The following is a 21762-nucleotide window of genomic DNA, read 5'->3' on the forward strand; positions in this document are numbered from 1 at the left end:
CGAGAAGAAATTTAAAAAGAAAATAATCAAAGTAAGTTCTTGGTAATGAATCAGGTTCTCTAAACCTTACTGACGCACGTCTGACCGCTATTAATAAGGCAGATCTCAAAATGCAGGTCAATGTCATGGAGGGGAAGGTATACGATCTCCTTGAGGAGGCCACCCAGCGTAAGGAGGTGGTTGACAACCTCAATGGGCACTTGCAGACAGTAAGCCACGTCATCACTCACATAGTCAATAATTTTGATAAATGTTCCCTCAGTACACCAAATTCGCTGCAAAAATTCTCCATCGCGCTTCGCTGGATGATGCACGCGTCAGAATCATTCAGTATTATGGCCTCTCGATTGAGCAGCTGCAACCTAGGAAGTCCTATTACCCACAAGAAGCATACCGCGATCGGCTTGATGCCATGGTAGACTTTGTACAGAGTATGCTGAGTGTTGACGACAAAAAGAAGATGCCGTGAGATAGTTTAGAACTTATTCTTGACGAGTACAGCTTCAGGATGGGACACAAGTCTACTACTCGAGGCCATAATTTTCTAGTATGTACTAGATGTACGGTATACCTCAATACCCTTCACATTCTGGAACATGCAATATTCCAAGATCCGCTATCGTGGGCCCTCTCTCATAAGGACGACTCTCGGCTTACTACATTCACGCATTACCTGCATTCCTCGCAGAATGTTGAGTGGTTCGCCAATTTGCCTCAACCATCTCTCACGGTAGTGAGGCACTTGAGCTGGGAAGCCCTGTTTCACCTCTCAGAACACAAGCAAGTCAAATCTAACCAACTGTCCTGCACTGTCTCAGACACGATTGGCATCTCTGCCGACTCGCACGATTTCAGCCCATAACCATCCATGACACGATGAAAGCAGCAGTCCGAGCATGCGTCTATGAGCCGTCAACGCTTCAATATATGTATGATCGGGTGACAGAAACAGTTCGACCGTGATCACGTACGTCTTGCAAGTTGCAGCTCGAGCATTTGCTGTGTGACGAGACTCGGTGACAGCACTCTCGTTAACAAGCATCTTTCACAGCCTGGCTAGCTAAGTCGAGTACTCCGCAAATGAAAAGGTATTCCAGGCGGTGCCTTCGCGAGGTCTGCGTGCACAGGATTCCGGGACGTGACGAATGCGATGGCTAGAATATATCGGAAGGTTCAGACAGGGAATTGTAGGTTTCTTAACCAAGTTACTTACCGCAATTCACTGACTGAACTTTCCGCAGATTAACACGCTTCGAGGACTGGTATCGCGTGCTCCTAGGCCTGTAAGTCACCACCAAACGAGGATTTTTTGACTTCGGCAATGAGCCGCGTAGCATATACTGCTCCTCGGGTCACTGGTTTTTCTAATCCCTCAAAGAGCAAACCCCTATGTTATATCGCCGGAGAGTGGATGCGATTCACTTTATCCGTACCATGTAAGATCCCCATCAAACCGCAAGGGACTAGTAAAATTTTCACTGCATACTATACAATCTCTGCAGTAATCTCCATCTGGTAACGAGATACTTATGAATAAGTCTTATCTTGTTAAAACACAATGTACAACAACGATCAAAACGCGAAAACATATAGATCCTTCATGTCACCATCAGCAAACGAAGGGCTCTAAACAACACAATCAACATCAGATTGCGTATTCTGTAACACAACGACAACTTACCCTCAAACCAATTAATCTCCGTTCATCAATCATGACGCCCGAGAAGCCTTTCAGCTCGTCCCTTTGACAAACGCGATAGGGCAGGCTCGTCTCGACAGGCCCCGGGAAAATGATGTCCGACGAGATGATGGAGGGGTAATCAACGATCTCAATACTGGCGCTCGAGTCTGGCTGCGGAGCCAAGACATGCCGCTTGGTTTTGGGTACGTTGAAGTCGAAGACTTGCATGTTGCCGGATAGTACCGGAAAGACTACTCGATGGCCATGAACATATCTAATAGACACTGATTAGCATCTATCGCAACAGGAAGGAATTTTTCAGCTCCTCCTCACCTTAACCACTGATACGGAACTTGATGATGGAGCATGCGGGTCTCGTGCGGGCCCCATTCCTCCCAAGGCACCTCGATGGGGCTTGTTTCTCTTTGTTCGCGGTATTTCCGTACATATTTGAGAGGAGTGCTGTTCTTGAAGAAGAGAAAGAATCTTGGCCTAGCGCTAGGGACCTCCGGGTCTACCTGGATATATTGCACGGATAGAACGTACATCCGCTCCTCCTGATTGGGCCAGAAAGGCGCGTCTGGAGAGCATTTTGCCACGAAGGGACCGGTATGAATTCCGCTGTGTACGATATGGGTGCGGGACTTCAAGGGAGGCAGCGCTAGACTCGCAACCTGGGTGACTTCGTGCTCGTCCTCGCCAAATGTGAATACTTGGATCGAGCCCCCATCTATCCCGCGCGTCACCATGTACGCACGGTTGGAAATAAAGGAAAAGTCGCTGATATGGCTAGGCAAGTGATCGCCGTCACGGTCCTGCAAAATAGATTCAGGCTGCGAACGACTAGATGTTCATAAGCAAGTGCTTACCACGAGCATTTGCGAAGTCTTCCAGTTCCAGATGATGATGCGAGGGCCTTCGAGCTCCATCCAAAACATCATCCCAACCACATCTTCTACGATCTGTACAAATGCATTGGTCATGGGGAACGCGGTGAGGGTGCGCAGAACATGAGATGCCGCTTCGGGGTGCTGGACGTTGGAGGAGATTGTGCGGATATATACCTCCAAGTAGCCAGAATCATTTGCGCTGCATTCGAAAATCGGTTATCTGTGCGATTCAAAGCAAAATACGATGGGGACGTACTGGTCGTCATCAGTTTTGACAAGAGCGATGAGGTCTTGTGATGGATCGATGGCGAAGTCTCTCGTTGAGATCCCTATGTCGGTCCGGACCAGCGTGCGACCAGGATCGGACGAGGATGGTAGCCAGGTGGAGATGAAGGTTCGAGAACCGGTATGGTTGTGAATGCCCCCAGAAGACGACGTCTTTGCGAATACGCCTCCTACGAGCTCGTATGCCTGGCAGAAACCAGGCATGGGTACGCGAACCTCTTTCTTCCACTCAAATAGAGTCCACGCACGACGAAGATTAAGCAGTTGTTCCAAACGCTCAGCAACTGTGACGGTGCTCGGAGGGCCATCGACCATACAATCGAGGCCAAGCTCGATATGATACTGGAGCTCTGTGGAGGAATCGATTATCCTGTTCAATTCGTGACAGACCTGAAAGGTAGTAGTTAAGTACAAGGTCACGAGCAGTGTAGAATGCGTACGGAGGAGCATCGCAATATAGACCGACAGTCTAGATGACGAAGGATTTCTACCAGTAACTCAGAAGGGAGAAGGATGAAAGTGGTAGGCGGTTCCTTCACGTCCGCGTTGATAACGGGCAGTCTGCCCACCATCGATATCTGCTCTGCACAAAGTTTCGGTGCGATCATAGTAATGTGAATATAAGTCCTGACTGCGGGTGTTGATGCAACTTTGATGTGGGACCTAATCAGTGATGCCGTATGGGAAATTGAAGGGATGCGGCAATTTCAATCGGAATCCGGATCACCTCGGCGTTCACGTTCAAGCTAAGCTTCAAGCTTAAGTCAAGACTCAAGTTCAAGTTCAAGGTTGGAACTCCATTGTTGGGCAGAGAGGGATACTTAATTATCGGAGCAGGAGCGCTGGAAGTCACGTTGCACTCAAAACATGGTCAAGGGAACCGGAATCCTGTACTACTCAACTATGGTCCATCCACCACACCTTGGGCACGTACATGTCCTTCTCAAGATACCCCCGTGCATCCATAAAATACTGGGGTGCTCAGTGATCGTGCAAACAGACGTCTAGACATGGTCATTTGTATATCATCATGCAGAGATGTGATAGTAGGTGCTAAGGGCTCTTAACGCTGTAACTCTACTGACGATATTTGGCTGTCTCATATCTTTCATTTACTCTCCCTGACCCTCCTCCGAGGCTGAAACATACCACTACCTTGGCGAATTTCTCAGTGCGGCACCTTCTAGCCAAGGACGACCCAATAATTTCAAGGACTTGCAACATAATTCAAAATCTTGTGTTTGCCACACCAAATATAGAACTGACAACTACGTGCAGCTCGGTGTTCATTCTTGCGTAGTTTTTGAGGTCAAGAACGAGATATGTAATGTTCGCTGCCGCAGAACTTTACTGCCAAACGATCTCTTCCTATTTCCACGCTACACGGTCTTCGGTCTCGCCAAAGAAGCTGATGAAGATGCATCTCATCATGATGGATCAGATGTACATTGATCGGCTTCTTTGGAAATTATACATAGTACGCACACCGAGTTATCTATGTTGACGACAACTTCAATAGGCGGTCATATCAGTCCAAGCTCGTCTTGCTATATGGTTATCAAAGAAATCCGTATCCGAAGCGAAAGAACAGGAGTCAGTCCTTTAGTTGTCTTCTTCGTGAGTTCGGTGTTCTAAAGGCTCGCCGGCTCTGGGGCAAAAGAATCTTACCTCGAGACAATACTTCATCCAACCTGTTAGACTTCCCCCTCGGTGGGTTATGAGTATCGACGTTGCCGATCGTGTTGGCATTCGAGCACCGATCTGGTTGTACGCGAACCATTTACTCCCATCGGAATAGGCTTGGGAAGGAGTTTCCTACGTAGCACTGGATGGACGAACGGTTGGGGTAGCGGCAAGCCCCCGATAAGACCTTTCGCGGGGTCGAAACCATTGTACCTTCCCCTCTCAGCCTCCCTCTCGCCTCAGCTGACAGGTCCCTATGCTAGGAGACGGACAACTGCAGTGAGGACGAAGGAGTGCGGTCAGCCCAGCGGCACTCACATGAACCCGGTAGCTGTGGCTTCGCTTTCCCAGCTTCTAGTAACGATTCAGTTGCAGTTTTGATCAACCGTCCGAACATCCAGGTGCTATGTATTACTTCTGTGTCCTATGTTCGCTTACCAAGGCCCCTTGTGCTCCAGTGCTCGTTGACAGCCCAGGGTTTGTGCTTCAAGGTGTTCACCCAGGAATTTTCCAGGATACTTGGAGCAAGACTAGCAGCACTCCCCTCGACAATGCAGTATTACAAAGCATCTTTGGACAACGAGATAACCTGAACTGATTCGATTTTCTCCAGAACTGGCAGAACCTCATGCCATATTTTTGATATATTGTTAAAACTACCCAACAATACCCCTTCACATCATATTGAACGTATCGTGCGATTCGTTCCATGACTGGTGAAAGCAAGATTAGCACTCGGACAAAGAAGGCAACGAGGAAGGACAGGCTCACCCAGGCACCGTTAGTTGAGCAATGCTCATTCGCAGACGAAGTCATCCCCTTCGTCTACCACCATACAGCACTTGTGACATTCACAGGGCGTATAGGATTCAATTTTGCCGTTAGTTCCACAGAAATACCCGAAATCGTTTTCGTTGTTATATCCTCTAATGCCTAATGAGCACCCCGCTTCATCTATGGATAGCGGTAAGCACATGGTCTGAGGTCTGCATGTAGGCCACGAGAGTACTCGCTAATGTTGTCGCAGGGTAGGTTCTTGGGGGTTATTGTGAGGTCCTCAGATGCGATGGCTACGCCAGCCATCAATGCAGCAGACGCGATCAGAGTGGTGAGCGACGCGAATTTCATGGCAAAAACTTGTTGGTGATTACTGTTGCCTTGCTGAGCCCAGACTGAAACCTAGTACATTAGCTTTTATATGCAGGTAGTGTAGGGGCCAGCCGGAAAATCTACTCGTAACTGGATGTTCGGTAGTGGGACAGATGCCAGCTCACGCTCTGTGGCACAACGCTCTTCAAGGTGTCAAGAGTGCAGTCATATACACTATCACCCAATTTTCGCATTCACATGATGTGGCAGACGTACTCTATGAGACCATTCAATTGATACGGTACGTAAACGGTGGTGACTTATACTAATTTTCACATTTGTAGTGATGTGGCAGACGCACTAGCCCCATTCAATTACATTTTGTTTCGCCCATTTGATTTCGTGCAAGCAATATACATCTCATTTGCGAGTGACAGCTGGTAGGAACGGAACAGAGATACAAGAAGTCGCAAGTATTTTATTCTAGGTCTACAATATTGCAAAGCGTGCTGAGATTGGGATGTGCCGACATGGCACGTATCGCAGAGGCGTGAATGCACTGGCAAATGGTGCACTGCGTCATTGATCATAACGGCTCGCAGTGGACTTTCCCCATTGAAAACGCGTACTAACCGACTTCTACACCACACCACGTGCATCCGAGACGTCGTAGACGTGCCATGACGTATGCACAGTCTTGCAGTTGAGATTTCGAGTATGTCGTTGTTGTGTCATCGCGCTTGCATCGTTGAGAGTCCGCGACACGAATTTAATGATTTATTCAACAGGTTCCAATATATTACTATCCCTTCCGGTGCAATCGGCACCCCACAGAAGTCGGCAGGTCACACATTTTGGCAGGAAAACGTGACACCTTTGTTACAATTGGTCACAGGCAGTCACACAAAACCCTGCGAAAAAGCGTGACTGCCGACTTCTGTGGGATGCCGATTGCACCGGAAGGGATAGTATCTTAGCATTTTATCAGCCGCTGGTTCCACACGCCAATATACGCTCATTTGCGAAAAAAATAAAATGAGCGAAATAAGATGTAATTGAGTGGGGCTACTCGGTGACCGATCCCAGTCATTGTGGTGCACGTGGCAATTAGAGAAGGGTAGAAATTTGGTGTGGCACCGCACGTCTGGACCCGAGACCTCAACAATCAAACGAATCGTGGGAGCATGGTCGAGGAATACAGCTTGTGACGAGATCTGAGAAGCCTGAGCGGTGCCTGTATGAGCGATGCCAGCGGTCGCAGTTATGAATTTACTATCTATGAGAGCAGGATCAGCAGCAGCCTGAGTCACCTGTGAAGATATTATTCCGCCGAGAGCATTTATGTTTTGAACATATGAAGGATACAATGACGGTTGCCTGACCTCACAACCATCTCTCTCGATCCAGAAGTCTGCTTGCTGGATTGGGTTATGTGTAGAGAAAGTTTTGCATGCCAGGATTGGTCCCCGTCACTTTCATGTAGGTCTGGACGGAAGAGCTAAAGACAACAACGGTGAGGGACACAGATAATATTCAATATGGAGCAGAACTGTTACACGGTATCGGTCCGGGACGCAGAGAAGTAAAGATCTCATATCAGCTCTTTGCCCGGCCCCGTGTAAGCTGAACGCTTACCTTATCGCATATCATGTGACCCTTCCCCTTATATTCCGCCGTTTTCAGACCAGACTCGGGCGCTTCCCACCTATCATCACATACTCATTCATATAACGCTCAAGAAATCGTCCTGTTACTTTCGCCCGATTCGTTTAGTGTTCCTTGTCGTTGTTCACTTAGTCGACAGCCCAGATGCTTCCGCAGTATAATGACCTTGACACTGTACTTTCTGACGAGTTCCTCATCCCATCAAATAGAGATATAGGGGCTAAAATTGTTCCAGAAGAAAATGGTGGAGAACTTCGTTACGTAACTACACAGATTGCTGAAGCTTCGAACTACTATCTAGCTGACCAGAGATGCACTTATCTTTGCGGAAATTCTCTTGGTCCTTTAACCACACGGTCCAAGGCTCTCCTGCAGGAGGAGCTACATGTTTGGGGGACACGGTGCGTATCGTGCCGAGGCAACGGTCCCTTATCATGATGGCCGTTTGTTTGCTGACATCTCTTGCGTACAAAATACCATTACAGAGCCGTCGAAGGACACTTTGTGCACCCTTATGGCCGCGAGTGGATAAATATTGCCGATACGGTCACCCCATTACTCGCTGAATTGGTGGGTAAGTTACTATCAACTGTCACTCTTTGTAGAGGATCGGGAAGTTCTGATACGGTGCCTGATCTAGGTGCCTCGGAGAAGGAGGTGGCTTGCATGGGCACTCTGACTGCGAACCTGCATCTGATGATGGCCGCATTTTACAAACCTACTACTCAACGTTTCAAGATTCTATGTGAAGGCAGAGCTTTCCCCTCGGACCAGGTTGATGGATAACAGTTTTCATCCTCCTCTGTTTCTTACACGCGACATAGTACGCATTTGCTTCCCAGGCTCGTCTGCACGGGTATGACCCGAACGAAGCGATCATCGAAATGTGCCCTCGGGAAGGCGAGTTTACACTACGCGAGTCCGACATACTGGACTTTATCGCCAAAGAAGGTCCCTCGATTTCTCTTGTGATTTTCAGTGGCGTGCAGTATTACACTGGTCAATGGTTTCCCATGAAGGCTATCACCACTGCAGCCAAGGCACAGGTAAATATTGTCCAGCCGCTCTCTTCTTAGATTATTACGTACATTTTCATAACCCGCCATGACGTGAAAAGACAGGCGATGATCCGCTACATTCAATTACCCCGCACATTACTTCTTCTCTTTGTCTGTTAAACATGCGTTGACCACCTCCATTCGTTCTTCTAAGGGGTGTATTTGCGGCTGGGACATCGCTCATGCTATCGGAAATGTTCCCATGGCGCTTCACGACTGGGGTGCCGATTTTGCTGTATGGTGCTCATACAAATATCTCAACTCAGGCCCCGGCGGAATTGGCGGGCTTTTTGTGCACAAAAAATGGGAAAGCAGCCTATTTCCCCAGTGCGTAATTCTTTTGCCAATGCGTTGCATTCACCACTTCTTTCGGGGATTCTAAACGGCGTTACTACTAGGTATGCAGGGTGGTGGGGGCACGATCCAGCCACCAGATTTGCCATGCCTCCTCGGTTTTCAGCTATCCCTGGCGCACAAGGATTCCAACAATCCAATGCCTCGGTCCTTGCAACTGTGTCGCTTTTAGGTTCTTTGCAAATCTTCAAGGAAGTCGGCATGATGACTCCCCTACGCAAGCGATCGCTTCAGTTGACTTCCGAGCTGGAGGCGAGACTCGTTAAGTCAAGGTTTTATGTCCCCATAAACGAGGTTTCGGCACGATGCCAAATATCACAGGATGGAACGAACAGCAAGGATGACACTGCACAACAGGACAAACCCGGATTCACCATCATCACACCCCGTGATCCCGAGTCCCGAGGTTCACAGTTATCGCTTCTATTTCTGCCACCCAATTCAGACGTGGCGAACAAGGTTTTTAATGCATTGTCTGCAACGGGCGTTGTCGGAGACGAGAGAAAACCCGACGTGATTCGCTTAACACCCGCACCGCTGTACAACACATTAGGTGACTACGAGAGAGCTGCCTCGTGCCTTGAAGACGCATTCGAAGGTTTGACGAAAGTAACATATTGTAAGAACAGCGGTTTAGATACAATATCGTTCCACAAGTACCAAATCAAGTAAGTAGAGGAATTTTATCTAGAATGTATTGTCCGACAAGTTGCACAAATTCTCCGCCTGTTAGTACAGCATTATGCTCTTCCTTGAGTTCACCAAAGTTCCTCGTGGCATGAGGAATATTGTGAAGTAAATGCTGATACATTGCTTCGCTCTGAGCTTCATCAATTAAAGTATCACCTTTGGAATGCACGATTAACCAATGCAAGTGGTGGTATGCCACCCTCGGGATCATCTTCGTGACTGAAGCTTCCTCGTAAGTACTCCGCCGACCAAATGCGGCCTCGATGAACCAAGCCCTGTAAGCAGGGAAACTCGAGAGAAGGAGATCGATGTCATATATCCCCTCTGATGTGATTATGGCCTTTGTACTTTCGAGAAGCTTGGCTGGTGGGCACAAAGGGTCCTCGCCTCGTTTAGCCTCGAGGAAGATTGATGACAATATATGAGCACCACAGCTATGTCCCATCAAACATAATCTGTTTGGGTCATAGACGCTGATGTCATGCGGGCCTCCCCAGGTGATAACAAATTCAAGAAAGCGAAGAACATCCTTCACGTGATCGGGATGGTGGATTGCATTGGCTTCTGTCGTTTCCCGAGGGGACAGGCGGTAATTTGTGACCGCCACTGCGTATCCAGTGAAACTCGCGAGTCTACGAGCCAATCCGGCATGATCGAGCTTATCTTCGCTGAAGGGGAGGATGAGGCATGGTAAGGAATGAGATCCTCCGTGGAGAGGCAACCCACCTTCTCCATGCACCTCCATGTATGAAACAAACTAGAGGGGATATGGTGTGTGGACCACGAGGTTGTTCATCCGAGGTATTCCGTGGCTCGTATTGTTTCGGAATATAGATGTCGAAGTTATGGAAATTGTTGCACGGTTCAGACGGGATGTAAGATATGTTTGTATATTCCTCCAGAAGTTCCATTACAACTGAGAACTACGCGATATTAATGAGTGTGATGCATACTAACCGAATAAACTCACTCAGTTACTTACGGCGTAACGTTTGGCGTGAGGTGGATGGCTGGGGTGGACGTCCGGGAAATGGTTACTCTAGTGGAGCCATTTCTAGAAGTCGGGGCTGCTCGTCGAGTGCTTATCGAGCGGAGCCTGTATGTAGCCGAGCGCTTAGCGTCGCCTAAGTACCTCCACCAATGAGAGCGCACGCTTATGGCTGAAGAAAGCTTCAAATGCGAACGTAAACTAGGCCGTCTCTCAGATGCTTGGTCCAGTCTTAGTAAAGTCTAGGGACTCGATAACGGGGCGGGCAGGCTGACTAAGCGTGTGCTCCAGAGCACAGCGGCTGTGCGGTGACCCCTCGCTCGTCGTGGTTAGTGACATGAGCCTAGCCTGGAATAGATACCCGAGCATTATATTACCTGTTCCACAAGCGGACGATGTGTGTGACAGTGTGTTGTCATTGTGACTCGGTATCGAGCGGTCATTTTCTCCCTCCATTCTGTCTCAGAGCAATGCAAAACAAGATATTTGCTATATGTATCTATCCACTTCTTTCACACCTAGATGCTCTCGAGGGCATCGAAGCTAGCAGTTCTGCTGGATCCAAGTCCTGCCCTATAACTCGCGTCGACTTTCCGACTCGCAGAGTCATGGCCTTCAAAGATCTAAGTACTCCCACAAGTACCATCTCTGGATCTTGGGCTTTCGCAATTCGCAGCAGCTCAGTGCAGACCAAAAATGTATCCGTAAACAGTGCTGTGACGGGAGGGGTCATGGTGTCATCGAAGACCTCCATATTCAAGCTTACAACGAGACTACCAAACTTGTAAGTACTTCAGTCGTATGCTATGTATGCAAGCACTTGTTTGAGAATTCCTCTATTCCAATATCTCCATTGCTCGAGCGGCAGTGAATTTGTTCAGAAGCAAGTACGTCGATCAACTCAGGAACAGACCACTAGCTATGTAAGTCACGTCGTGCCATCAACCATACTGCACCGATGCGAAAGCAGAAACACGACTCACTGTAGTTCACCGTCACGACATGCCACCTACTCTTTCACACATGCCCAGAAGAACTACCACGCCGGTGAGTCATGTGGTTAAATCCAGGACAAAAACACACTGTAATAGTACCGCCTTCACTCGGAGGTAAGCGTATCTCCCCACATTTATGCCCAGGGCAGCATTTTGAATTGTGCGACTGGCAATGTTTGGACAATCATTACTGCGGCTGTCAACGGGACTGGCAGATATTGATGCTGCCAAAGCAGTAACAACGGCGAGGGCGAAGGAGAAATGCATTATTTGTGGGGATGTTATATGGGGTCAAACAAATCTGAAGGGAACGGCAGGAAGACGTCTTGCTTTTATGTGCTGGAAATATAATCGACCCTTGCTCATATGTTCCTAAGATCTTGAGCTCTGAGTTCACGCACGATTATACGGACAGTCCGACCGTAACTTAGTGCGTCAAGAGTGGGCCAGGTGCTGCAACGTGCCTGTGACGCGGCACTGCTATGCCCAGATTATACATACCTTCGAATTATGTATACCAACCTTCAAATGTCATGTCATGTCGCTCGAACACTTTTAATTTTGATTGTTCATGTGCATGAATGTCCATCTGCGTCCCACTCCACTCGACTAATAATGACCGTTGGAATGTCATGCAATACTTCAAGTCCAGATAGAATCGTAGCACTACATAGTCTCGGTTCCAGAGGGCGGGCTATTTTGACGCGCCCGTGACATAGTCTCCCCCAGCCAGACAGTCGTTCCTTCGTATTAACCCGTGACGCAACTGCGACGCAAGTAACAACACACATGTCCCATCCATGGTTCAAAAGCCAAAAAAAAACAAGCGATTCCGTTTGCCATACGACGTAGGCGCACCATACCGTAAAGTTATCTTGACTTCGAAGCAGACTGAGTATAGCGGCACGGACTTTCTCTTTCAAGTCATTCACACCTCGTATATCGAAGAGATGAGCTGGGCGAAATGAACTGCAAATTGGGTGGGGGCCGTGGGGCTAATGTAGTATGATCAGGGTGTGATGCAGGCAGCGGTACTGACATCAGTTACATGAAGCTCAGCGACGTGGCATGCGTGAAGCAGCTGAAGCCTGATGATCGTGACGCGGCACTAAGCAACAGTGACGTGGCACAGAAAAACATGGACGTGGCGTAGCACATACGTGCTACTACTATCCACGGAGTTTGTGTATACGCCTTTTCTTACCACAGTAAGGACTTGGTTCTGATGGGAAATGTGGCGTTCTCTAGGCACGTGGCCGTCAAGACTGGCATGCAGCTGCGAAGACAAAGCTGCCACTCCCAACAACCCAATAGTCATTGCACTTACAGCTGACAGTCCCAGTTAGTCTACATTAATCCCACTACATTCCTAGTCATTGCCTTGTGGCTTTAAATTACGAGGCCTCACCAGTCACCTTTGGTAATATGTAAGTATGTACATTCATCGTGTCTCTGAAAACATGATGCACAAGACGCGGCACAATTATCACTCTGTTAGTACCTTCACGAGTATGACAGAAGGTAAATATTGTTTGCTCCTATACAGCGACAACAAATGCACGCGACCAGAACAAATCACTGCAAAATAAACACTACTTACCTAGAATACCAACTCAAGACAATATTCAGGACGATCTCGGTGTGATGCGGGCAGTGGTACTGACGCGACATACTGTCAAGCTTGACACGGCCGTGACGCGGTGCTGAAAAACATTGACGCGGCACAGACGAACCATGACGGCAGCATGGGTGAGGCTTGATCCCGAACTGACACGGTCCAAATAACACTTCATGCAGCATCTGAACACTAGCATTAGACAAGACCACATTAGAGATAGCACAGGAGGCGTACTACTACACCTTGACACTTGTATGAACGTAGAGTCCGTGCGGCGTGCCTTCAACAAGCGCTGTAAATGTAATGAGAAGTGCATTTCAGTACTCGAGCTCTATGGTATGGGTCTGTACGCAGATGGCGATAATGAAAATTAAAGTGTCGAGCACATAACGTGTGTGGTAGTGCCGCAACGAGGTTCAAAGAAATGAATATTGTTGTCCCATGCTGTAGATCTGTTGGACGATGGAACTCGGACAGCTGATTGCCAGGATCGCTTCCAATCGAGTTCAACGGACAGTATATATGTGGGGGCACGGAAGGACTCGGCGGTGATGACCTGTAGATAGAGCGTGAATAAACAGCAGGATCATATACTAAGTGGCCCACCTTTGGATCTGACAGATTGGTCCTTCAAACGCGCAAGGGGACACGATGAAGCAAACAATGACAAGCGGAACAAATTGACGGTGTATGGAGTGGGCTTTGACGTGGTAGGGTGAATTCCTCCATGCCCTCCCACTCCCACCACCGTCTTTGTAGATTCAGGGCATAGCTTCCCTGAAATATCGGAACGGACGGAATTCATCACTTTTCTCCTTTTCACTGGTGCGGAAACGCGTGAATAGGAAGGCAGATGGTAGGAAATTGCTGGTGAAGGGCATGTTTCAGGTGTAGAAGGTATCAAAAACTGAAGGGAACTTGTCCGACAGTTGATGCGAGCACTACTGGTGAGTGGTGTGGTGTTAATGTTGGTCATGATGAGACACAGGCAGCTCACAGACCCAACAATATTTGTCTTCAGATGCGATGCGACGGTAATTTGCAATTTAATATGGATTCTTGCATGAGTGGTACTGAATGTCCTCTACTTGATTCACCCGATACGCAATTTTCATAGAAGACCTTTCTGAATACGGTACCTACACTTCAATTACCCGTACATCCATTTAGCAGACAACATCCTTCTTTTGTCCCTTGAAGTCAGCGACCAACGATAGGAAATCAACACGGAGATTCGGACACACTACCGTTGTTGAGAGAAGTGACCGTCAAAACTCGTTCGTCAAAGGCCATACTGACTATCTATGTCTACAAACAAAACATGTAATTATTTGTACGTCAAACATCTGCGTGTCTTCGATAACAAGACTCCCATGACAACCCGTGAGCCATATGGCTGAGATCCAATGGAGTGGCATCTGGCACTGGGATGATCCACCGCAACCTCGGATCGTCCCAGCGGTGATTATAAGTTGGCGGGACCCAAAACAGAAGCCTCTCTTTCGGTCCAATCACAGTCCATCTGTCATCTTCCCGAATCCTCACCGGGAGTGCCGACTCGTTTTGCGCCGGGTCAGTGATGTCGTCGATAAGTGCAGTTGTATCAACGAGGTGTTGTCCCGGATGAATGGAAAAACGTATGAAGCGTTGCAGGTCATGTTCTCGAATGGCTAGTGCATCGAATGGGTAGATTGTGCGGTCTTGAGATCTAGACACAATGTCCGTTCCGTCTGAGCGAACTGCAACAGAGCCAACACTATCCAGATATCCCTCTAATGGTGCCCGCTGCGTCTCGCCAGTCGCGACATCCCATAACTGGATGGCTCCCTCCCATGACCCAGACACAACACGCTGGCCATCCGGTGAGAATGCGACAGATTGGAAAGAATGACCTTGTGCCCCGAGAAGTGGCCAGAGCGGCTCGCCAGTCCCGGCATCCCACAACCTAATGGTATTGTCACCTGACCCTGACACGATGTGCTTTCCATCTCGTGAGAATGCAACAGAATAGACCCCACCCATATGTCCCTCGAGAGGTGGCCGCAGGAGCTCGCCAGTCTCGGTGTTCCACAACCGAATGGTATGATCCCATGACCCTGACACGATGCGCTTGCCATCCGGCGAGAATGCAACAGAACTAACATCATTTTCGTGTCCCTCGAGAGGTGGCTGCAGTGCCTCGCCAGTCCGGGCATCCCATAATTGGATGGTCTTGTCCATTGACCCTGATACGATGCGCTTGCTATCAGGTGAAAATGCAACACAGGTGACGGACTCCGTATGTCCTGTGAGAGGTGACTGCAGTAACTTGCCAGTCTCGGCATCCCACAACCGAATGGTCCCGTCTCTCTCCATGAACCTGCCATCCCCCGACGCAATGCACTTGCCATCCGGCGAAAACGCAACAGACTTGACCCCATACTCATGTCCCTCGAGAGGTGGCTGCAGGGGCTCGCCAGTCTCGGCATCCCACAACCGAACGGTCTTGTCTTCTGACCCCGACACAATGCGCTTGCTATCCGGCGAGAATGCAACAGAGTTGACACGGCCCTTGTGTCCCATGAGAGGTGGCCGTAGGAGTTCGCCAGTCTTGGCGTCCTGCAACTGGATAGTTCCATCAGATGACCCTGACGCGATGCACTTGCCATCTGGTGAGAATGCGACAGACATAATGTGATGTGTATCTTCCTGGAGAGGTAGAGGTAGCTGTGGTAGCTCACTAGTTTCAACATCCCATAACCGAATGGTGCCGTCCCATGACCCTGACATAATGCGCTTTCCATCCGGGGAGAATGCAACAGAGTTGACATCAACGATGTGTCCCTCAAGAGGTGGCCGCAAAGGCTCGCCAGTCTCGGCGGCCCATAACCGAATGGTCTTATCTCTTGACCCCGATACGATGCACTTGCCATCCAGCGAGAATGCAACACACTTGACCCTCTCCTCATGTCCCTCGAGAGGTGACCGCACGGGCTCACCAGTCTCGGCATCCCACAACCGAATGGTGCGGTCGTCTGACCCCGACACGATGTGCTTTCCATCTGAAGAGAATGCGACAGAGTTGACGCTATCCTCGTGTCCATTGAGAGGTGGCCGCAGCGACTCGCCAGTCTCAGCGTCCCACAACCGAATGGTCTTGTCCTTTGACCCCGATGCGATGCGCTTGCAATCCGGCGAGAATGCAACAGACTGCACCCAGTGCTCGTGTCCCTTGAGAGGTGGCCGCAGCGCCTCACCAGTCTCGGCATCCCACAACCGAATAGTCTTGTCATATGATCCCGACACGATGCGCTTGCCATCTAGAGAGAATGCGACAGAGCTGACCGCACCATGATGTCCCTTGAGAGGTGGCCGCAGCGACTCGCCAGTCTCGGCATCCCATAAGCGAATGGTCCTGTCATATGACCCCGATACGATGCACTTGCCATCTGGCGAGAATGCAATAGAGTTGACATCATTCTCATGTCCCTCGAGAAGTTGCCAAAGGCGCTCGCCAGTTTCTGCATCCCAAAACTCGATGGTACCATTGTATGACCCCGACACGATGCGCTTGCCATCTGGAGAGAATGTAGCACAGAAGACAACACCATCTGGACGTAGCACGTGCTGAATCGCTGGCCAGGACGCATTGTGGCCAGAAGCAATTCGCAACACCGAAGGAAATGTGTTTGCAAACTTTGTGAAAATACGCGACTCCTTTGGTGAAAACGGTAGGGCAGACAGGTATAAATGGGGGGTGCTGAAGGAGATGGGAAAGCCGAAGTTGCGAATGAATTTCTGGGCATCCGTGGCGTCGTCCGCGATATCTTGGTAGCCTGTGTGCTGGGGGTCCACGTCAGAACATCCAGCATAGAAAGTAAGGGCTGTTGCACGTACCTTGACCCACTGGATAACGGACAACAGTGAGCCAGCCGAAGTATTGGTCATCTTCAGCAGACTCAGCACTTCAAACCAGAACAGTAATCGTTCGTGGTTGAAGAATGCTCGAACTGCGTCTGCGAGAGGCAGATTGAATGGTGCCTTTCGCAAGTGATCCGTCCAGAATCGACAGGAATAGAAAAGCTCGGGGGAGATTCGCTGTTTGACTCGTTCATCAAGATCGGAGATTTCGGAATTAGGGAGATAAGAACTGGGCAGTCGGCATATGTTGAATCGTAGGTTGTGCTCCATGACTCCAAGCGAAGCAAATGCAATATTGTTGTTAGCAAGAGATGAGTTGACGAAGAACTCGCCACTCCGCTCTTTATCTGTGAGAAATTCGGAAAAGGATGCATGAAGCGGACGGACGACGGTAGAAGGATCAATGGTACCGCTCAGCAAAGCACCCATGGGCTTCACAATTGCAGTAACGATGGCTGGGTCACACTCGTCGTGGAAATGACCTCTCATTGAGCGTAATGAAACGAGAGGGAGAGGCTCCAGAGTTCCTAGTACCTGCGCCATCACGGAACAAAACCGAGTGAGACGCTTCTCCCGCTGTTGCAGGCTCTGGGGAAACATCGATTTCAGCGTGAACTTGTACATCTGGTCGAGGAGTGGGACATGTTCGCCACTCTTATGGCTGATGATGGCTTCGAAACGTTCGCGCGGAGTTAGCCCAGGGTCGTTCTCCCCCTTGATATATGCACATGCTAGACGCGCCCACTCAAACAGTCCCCCAGATTCGACCGCGAGAGAGGACAAGGTGTCGTCGCTGTGAACGCCATCCACGCCTGAGAGTTCATTGGTGACATACTCCAGAATGTCGCGTTCGGTCAACGTGGATGAAATGCTATCCATAGACTTTTGTCGCACGTGTTTGACTCCACCCAACGCATTGTGGATGTCTGGTAGAGGTCGCGATGTGAGAAGGATGCGGAAATTATGAGGAAGATTGGTTATGCAGCTTTCTTCATCGAGTTTGCCAGCGAGGATTCGGAGAAGATGCTGTCGTGTATCGTCGTCGCCGCTCTCGTCCAATGCCTCGATGGCGATCAAAGTAGGTCCCACCATCGCCCCCGAAAGCTTTGACGCAGGTTTCATGATCAACTCTTTCCACTGCTGTACGATGTCAGGCGTAGTCGTGAGTGAATTGTCGTGATGGACAATGTCTGCTATTGCGTGTCGCATTTGCTTGTCGCGATCAGCGAGACCTCGTGCGATTGTTGTGAAAACCTTTTCATGGCGTCGTTGCACTGCTTGAGTACGGTCGAAGCAAAAACAGGACCCGAGGCGTCCAAGCTCTCTGAAACGATCTGCGATCGTATGCGCGATGGCGGATTTCCCAGTCCCAGCATTTCCATGGAGCCAGAATACGCGGGGAGCATCATCCACAGTGTCGTTGATCCAAGTGGTGATCTCATCCAGGATGTCCTCTCGCGTCCCTGGTAAACACTTCTTTCTAGTGTCCAATCCTGCTCCTTTTGCACCCTTCATCTCGCTCAGGTCCACGCTCTCACCTGGAGCACGGATGTCAAAAAATGAAGATTCGACTGCATCAAGCACTTACTCAACTGCTGGACGCCTTCCAACATCCGGTGCACGACCACCACCGTATCTCGTACTGCCCTATCCCGAAACTGTTTCATGAGGTCATCAAACACGGCGTTGTATCTTGTCACCGTGTCATCGGTTTCCGATACGACGTTTCTGCCGAGCCTGGACCCTGCAAAAACAGCTAGCGTGAGCTCACTGACGACCAAATGTAGTTTGTCGGCTCACAGAAATTCTTGCTCTTGGAGTAATCACGGAGGAAATAGGAACACTCGAGGGTCTGCTGACATATTCGCACGACGACACTTTTCATTGATATGATAGCCGCCAGATCGTTCTCTGTGAGAAATATGTAGACTTCATCCATTTTTGAAAGGAGCTGGCTGATAGAGTCATCGCGAGTTGTCTGAGAGATGATTGTCTGTCAGAAATATATGTTGGTCAGGCATGCGGTCGGAAATATTGGGTACACTGTAGCTGGATACCTTAGAAACAACCGACAAAACACCCCACGCTGCCTTGGCATATGGATGGATCTGTGCTGCAACGTTAATAACCACATCGCTGCGTGACAAAAATTCCATACCTCCGTTATCGTATCAACAAGGGAATTGAACTTGGAAATCGTCCCGAGCAACGGGGTGACGAAGTTGTCGACCACAGCAACCGGGTCTCCTGCGTTATTGATGCCCGACACCACAGCTTGCACGGGCCCAAAAACAGGTTTTAACTCAGAGACAGCCTCTCGAGCTTCTAGGCGAGCTGCATCTACCGCTTCCGAGTCAGGCTTGCTAGTCGCATGGGTTGCGAAATCCTGGTCATAGCATATTCTGTATTATGAACAGGCTAAAGAAACTCGTATCACGCACATCTGATTCGGCGCCACGGGCTGTCTGACCTTGATCCGGGTTTGAGCTATCTGCGTCGCGAAGCTTGGCGGGCTGTCCTTGCAAAAGTTGATCTGAGGTGGAAACCTGCACCAGGATCATTGCATAAGTACGAGGCATTCCGCAAGACCGCTCACTCACGTTTCGATCGCCGTGAGAGGGGGAAGGGTCTGTCAAAGATACATCAGCATGGGCAGAGGTCATGCTTGGAAGCTTGTCGGTTCCCTCTTCGGGTGCCATGAGCTGTGCAGAGTCCTGTATCAGGGGTTAGGATAGTTGCGATAAGCATTAACTGATCGCTACACACTTCTCTTGCACGATGTGCATCTATCGAGGCAGAATTATGCTGGGATGGATTAGGGCTCGGGGTGCGTCCAGCACTTGGAGTGAAAAAATCCTTGGTCTTCGCAACCCATCCTCGACTGGATTGACCAAGTGGTGTAGGATCAGTCTCAGACGGCTGCAAGGGACATCAAATACGTGGACGAAGGAATGGAAAAAGAGCATACCAGATGAGGATCTGAACGAGTTTTCTTGAGGAAGGGGAAACGCTTCTTGCGGCGGGTGCCATCTCGGGCCATCATTGATCCGTGGCCTTACAGGGGAGTGCAGGATTTACCTGTAGATCGTATACAATCCTGACTAAAGGTATTTACGAGCTGGCTGGTACATACCCTTGCGGCGTTCCAGTAGTCCTGGGCTTTGATGATAACGATTTTCAAAAGCGAAACACCTTCGGGGATAGCATCAACTCTGTGAATGCAGGTTCTTGCTACCATTACTGTCAAGCACGTACCTCTTCTTATAATAGGATGCAGCAATTCAGAGCTTGGATAACAGCGACTAGATGGTAAAGCACGAAGGTTGAAACGTTGAGGCCTGCGAGTTGTAGTTACACAGCGTGTACAATATCGCTAATTTTGGCTCACCACTGTGCATAAAAATAGCGCTGGCGCCTGCATCCATCCATTAATTAAGTACCTTCCGAAATCCTTCTCTATCAAGCATCCCTTCAATATTACTCACGCTTGTCCCGCCACTCCACCCGCTTCATAGCTAAAGCATTCCTAACCATGTTGCCAACTTCCTCAGTACGGCTCTCCTGCTACCCTCTCTCAGTCATCGAATTTTTGTCTCAGCGCTCTGTGGAATGAAAATCAACATCTATCGTTTCGACCACCTGCAGATCTCACCTCAACTTCATCCACAGTCTCCATCCCTTCTTATCCTGGTACCGCTCATTCCACTCACTACTGATGTGTCCTTGCATTCGTTTCATGATATTCACGCTCTATCCACAGTCACAACGGAAGGGACTCTCTTCCTGGAACATCCCCGCAAGCATTTACCTATCTATTAAACTTGACTCGAAGTTATGCTAGGAATCAGCCATCTGACTCGTCCGACAGTTCTTAGTTTGGGGCGATACCGTGACATCGTAAAGCTTTCCAGGGCCTTGTGGACCTGATTCCAGTACTTATCGTGCATTTTCAGATCGCCTCATGCGCTACTTAGATTATCATAAGAGTTCAGGGCGTCCTTCGGGCTCTGCTGAATACTAGGGCATGGAGAACTTGGTGGAAACACCATGAAATGAGCTCCTTGATCAGGGAGATGAGCTTTTCGGTGAGTAATCTGTTTAAATTGATCGATATCACATTGGTCTTAGATTCGTCCTTCCCCGCTCATTTGAAGCGTCTCTCTTTCTCTCACGCTGAAGGCCGTTTCTCTGTATACTTGCAAAAACGACGATGGCGGACTATTCGATGTGAGTGACCAGCCTCTGTGCTATTGGCTTTTTCTGACAGAATGAAAACTGTAGTTAAGAATTTCCGAGTACATAATGGTCGAGGGAGCCTCTCCTGAACAGCGCTGTGGAGCATTTCCAGTTGGGTTTGGACCAATATCCGGTCGTCCATCCCGACCTCCCTCCTGCTCTCATCGACCTCATGTGAGTATGCTTCCAAGGTATATTTGAAACGATCTTCAAGATGTTGTCTCCACACACTCTGTTCTGTGACGCCGTCCGCAAGGCCACCTGATCATCCTTTATATATCTAATGTTCAAGGATTTGAAGGAGGATGTACGTACGAAGGTGGTCGGCGCTCAACCATGGTACATGTGCCGCGATGAATACAGTGCTGTTCGAGCAGATAATCATTTTCATTTATGTTGGTGTGTATTATTTCTTTCATCTAGTACGGTTTCACGATATTCTCTTTTCAAATTGTACTTCAAGTTGTTTTACTACTCTGGTACGTACCCTTGTGCTCCAATTATCTAGTTTCCGCATTCTCTCAGCTGCTCTAGAGTCTTCAGCAAAGCCATCCGTTGCTCGACAACAACAATGCTTGTGGACATGCTCGAGTGCCGCGCTATGAGTCGACCTTCCCACAGTTCCCTCGA

The 21762-nt window shown here is 49.1% G+C and overlaps 5 protein-coding genes across 5 annotated transcripts; 1 reads left to right on the top strand and 4 right to left on the bottom strand.

The window, feature by feature from the left end:
- Positions 1 to 1436: 1436 nt before the first annotated feature.
- Positions 1437 to 3550, bottom strand: EDB91DRAFT_1228463 (uncharacterized protein). Its single transcript, XM_041321022.1, has 6 exons — positions 3297 to 3550; positions 2828 to 3246; positions 2551 to 2770; positions 2015 to 2496; positions 1682 to 1955; positions 1437 to 1626 (listed from the first exon to the last, which is right to left on the bottom strand). Exons 1-6 carry the CDS (start codon positions 3462 to 3464, stop codon positions 1573 to 1575), a joined length of 1617 nt encoding a protein of 538 aa, XP_041172198.1. The 5' UTR covers positions 3465 to 3550; the 3' UTR covers positions 1437 to 1572.
- Positions 3551 to 4949: 1399 nt separating this feature from the next.
- EDB91DRAFT_1162223 (uncharacterized protein) lies at positions 4950 to 5441 on the bottom strand. Its single transcript, XM_041319863.1, has one exon. It carries the CDS (start codon positions 5353 to 5355, stop codon positions 5035 to 5037), a length of 321 nt encoding a protein of 106 aa, XP_041172199.1. The 5' UTR covers positions 5356 to 5441; the 3' UTR covers positions 4950 to 5034.
- Positions 5442 to 7337: 1896 nt separating this feature from the next.
- EDB91DRAFT_860228 (pyridoxal phosphate-dependent transferase) lies at positions 7338 to 9716 on the top strand. Its single transcript, XM_041328629.1, has 7 exons — positions 7338 to 7537; positions 7595 to 7694; positions 7779 to 7867; positions 7934 to 8067; positions 8118 to 8339; positions 8506 to 8678; positions 8750 to 9716. Exons 1-7 carry the CDS (start codon positions 7438 to 7440, stop codon positions 9375 to 9377), a joined length of 1446 nt encoding a protein of 481 aa, XP_041172200.1. The 5' UTR covers positions 7338 to 7437; the 3' UTR covers positions 9378 to 9716.
- EDB91DRAFT_1207931 (alpha/beta-hydrolase) lies at positions 9397 to 10639 on the bottom strand (the record flags this gene model as incomplete). The annotated part of the gene is made up of 3 exons (XM_041320728.1): positions 10366 to 10639; positions 10122 to 10318; positions 9397 to 10063 (listed from the first exon to the last, which is right to left on the bottom strand). Coding segments are annotated over exons 2-3 (852 nt in total), but the record flags the coding sequence as incomplete, so codon positions are not given.
- A 3695-nt stretch (positions 10640 to 14334) lies between these two features.
- EDB91DRAFT_1060596 (WD40-repeat-containing domain protein) lies at positions 14335 to 15018 on the bottom strand (the record flags this gene model as incomplete). The annotated part of the gene is made up of 1 exon (XM_041314360.1): positions 14335 to 15018. The coding sequence occupies one exon, from the start codon at positions 15016 to 15018 to the stop codon at positions 14335 to 14337; it is 684 nt and encodes a 227-aa protein (XP_041172202.1).
- Positions 15019 to 21762: the final 6744 nt, after the last annotated feature.

This window comes from Suillus paluster, assembly GCF_016628075.1.
Source record: "Suillus paluster strain FC165 chromosome Unknown EDB91scaffold_86, whole genome shotgun sequence".
Classification (NCBI taxonomy): domain Eukaryota; kingdom Fungi; phylum Basidiomycota; class Agaricomycetes; order Boletales; family Suillaceae; genus Suillus; species Suillus paluster.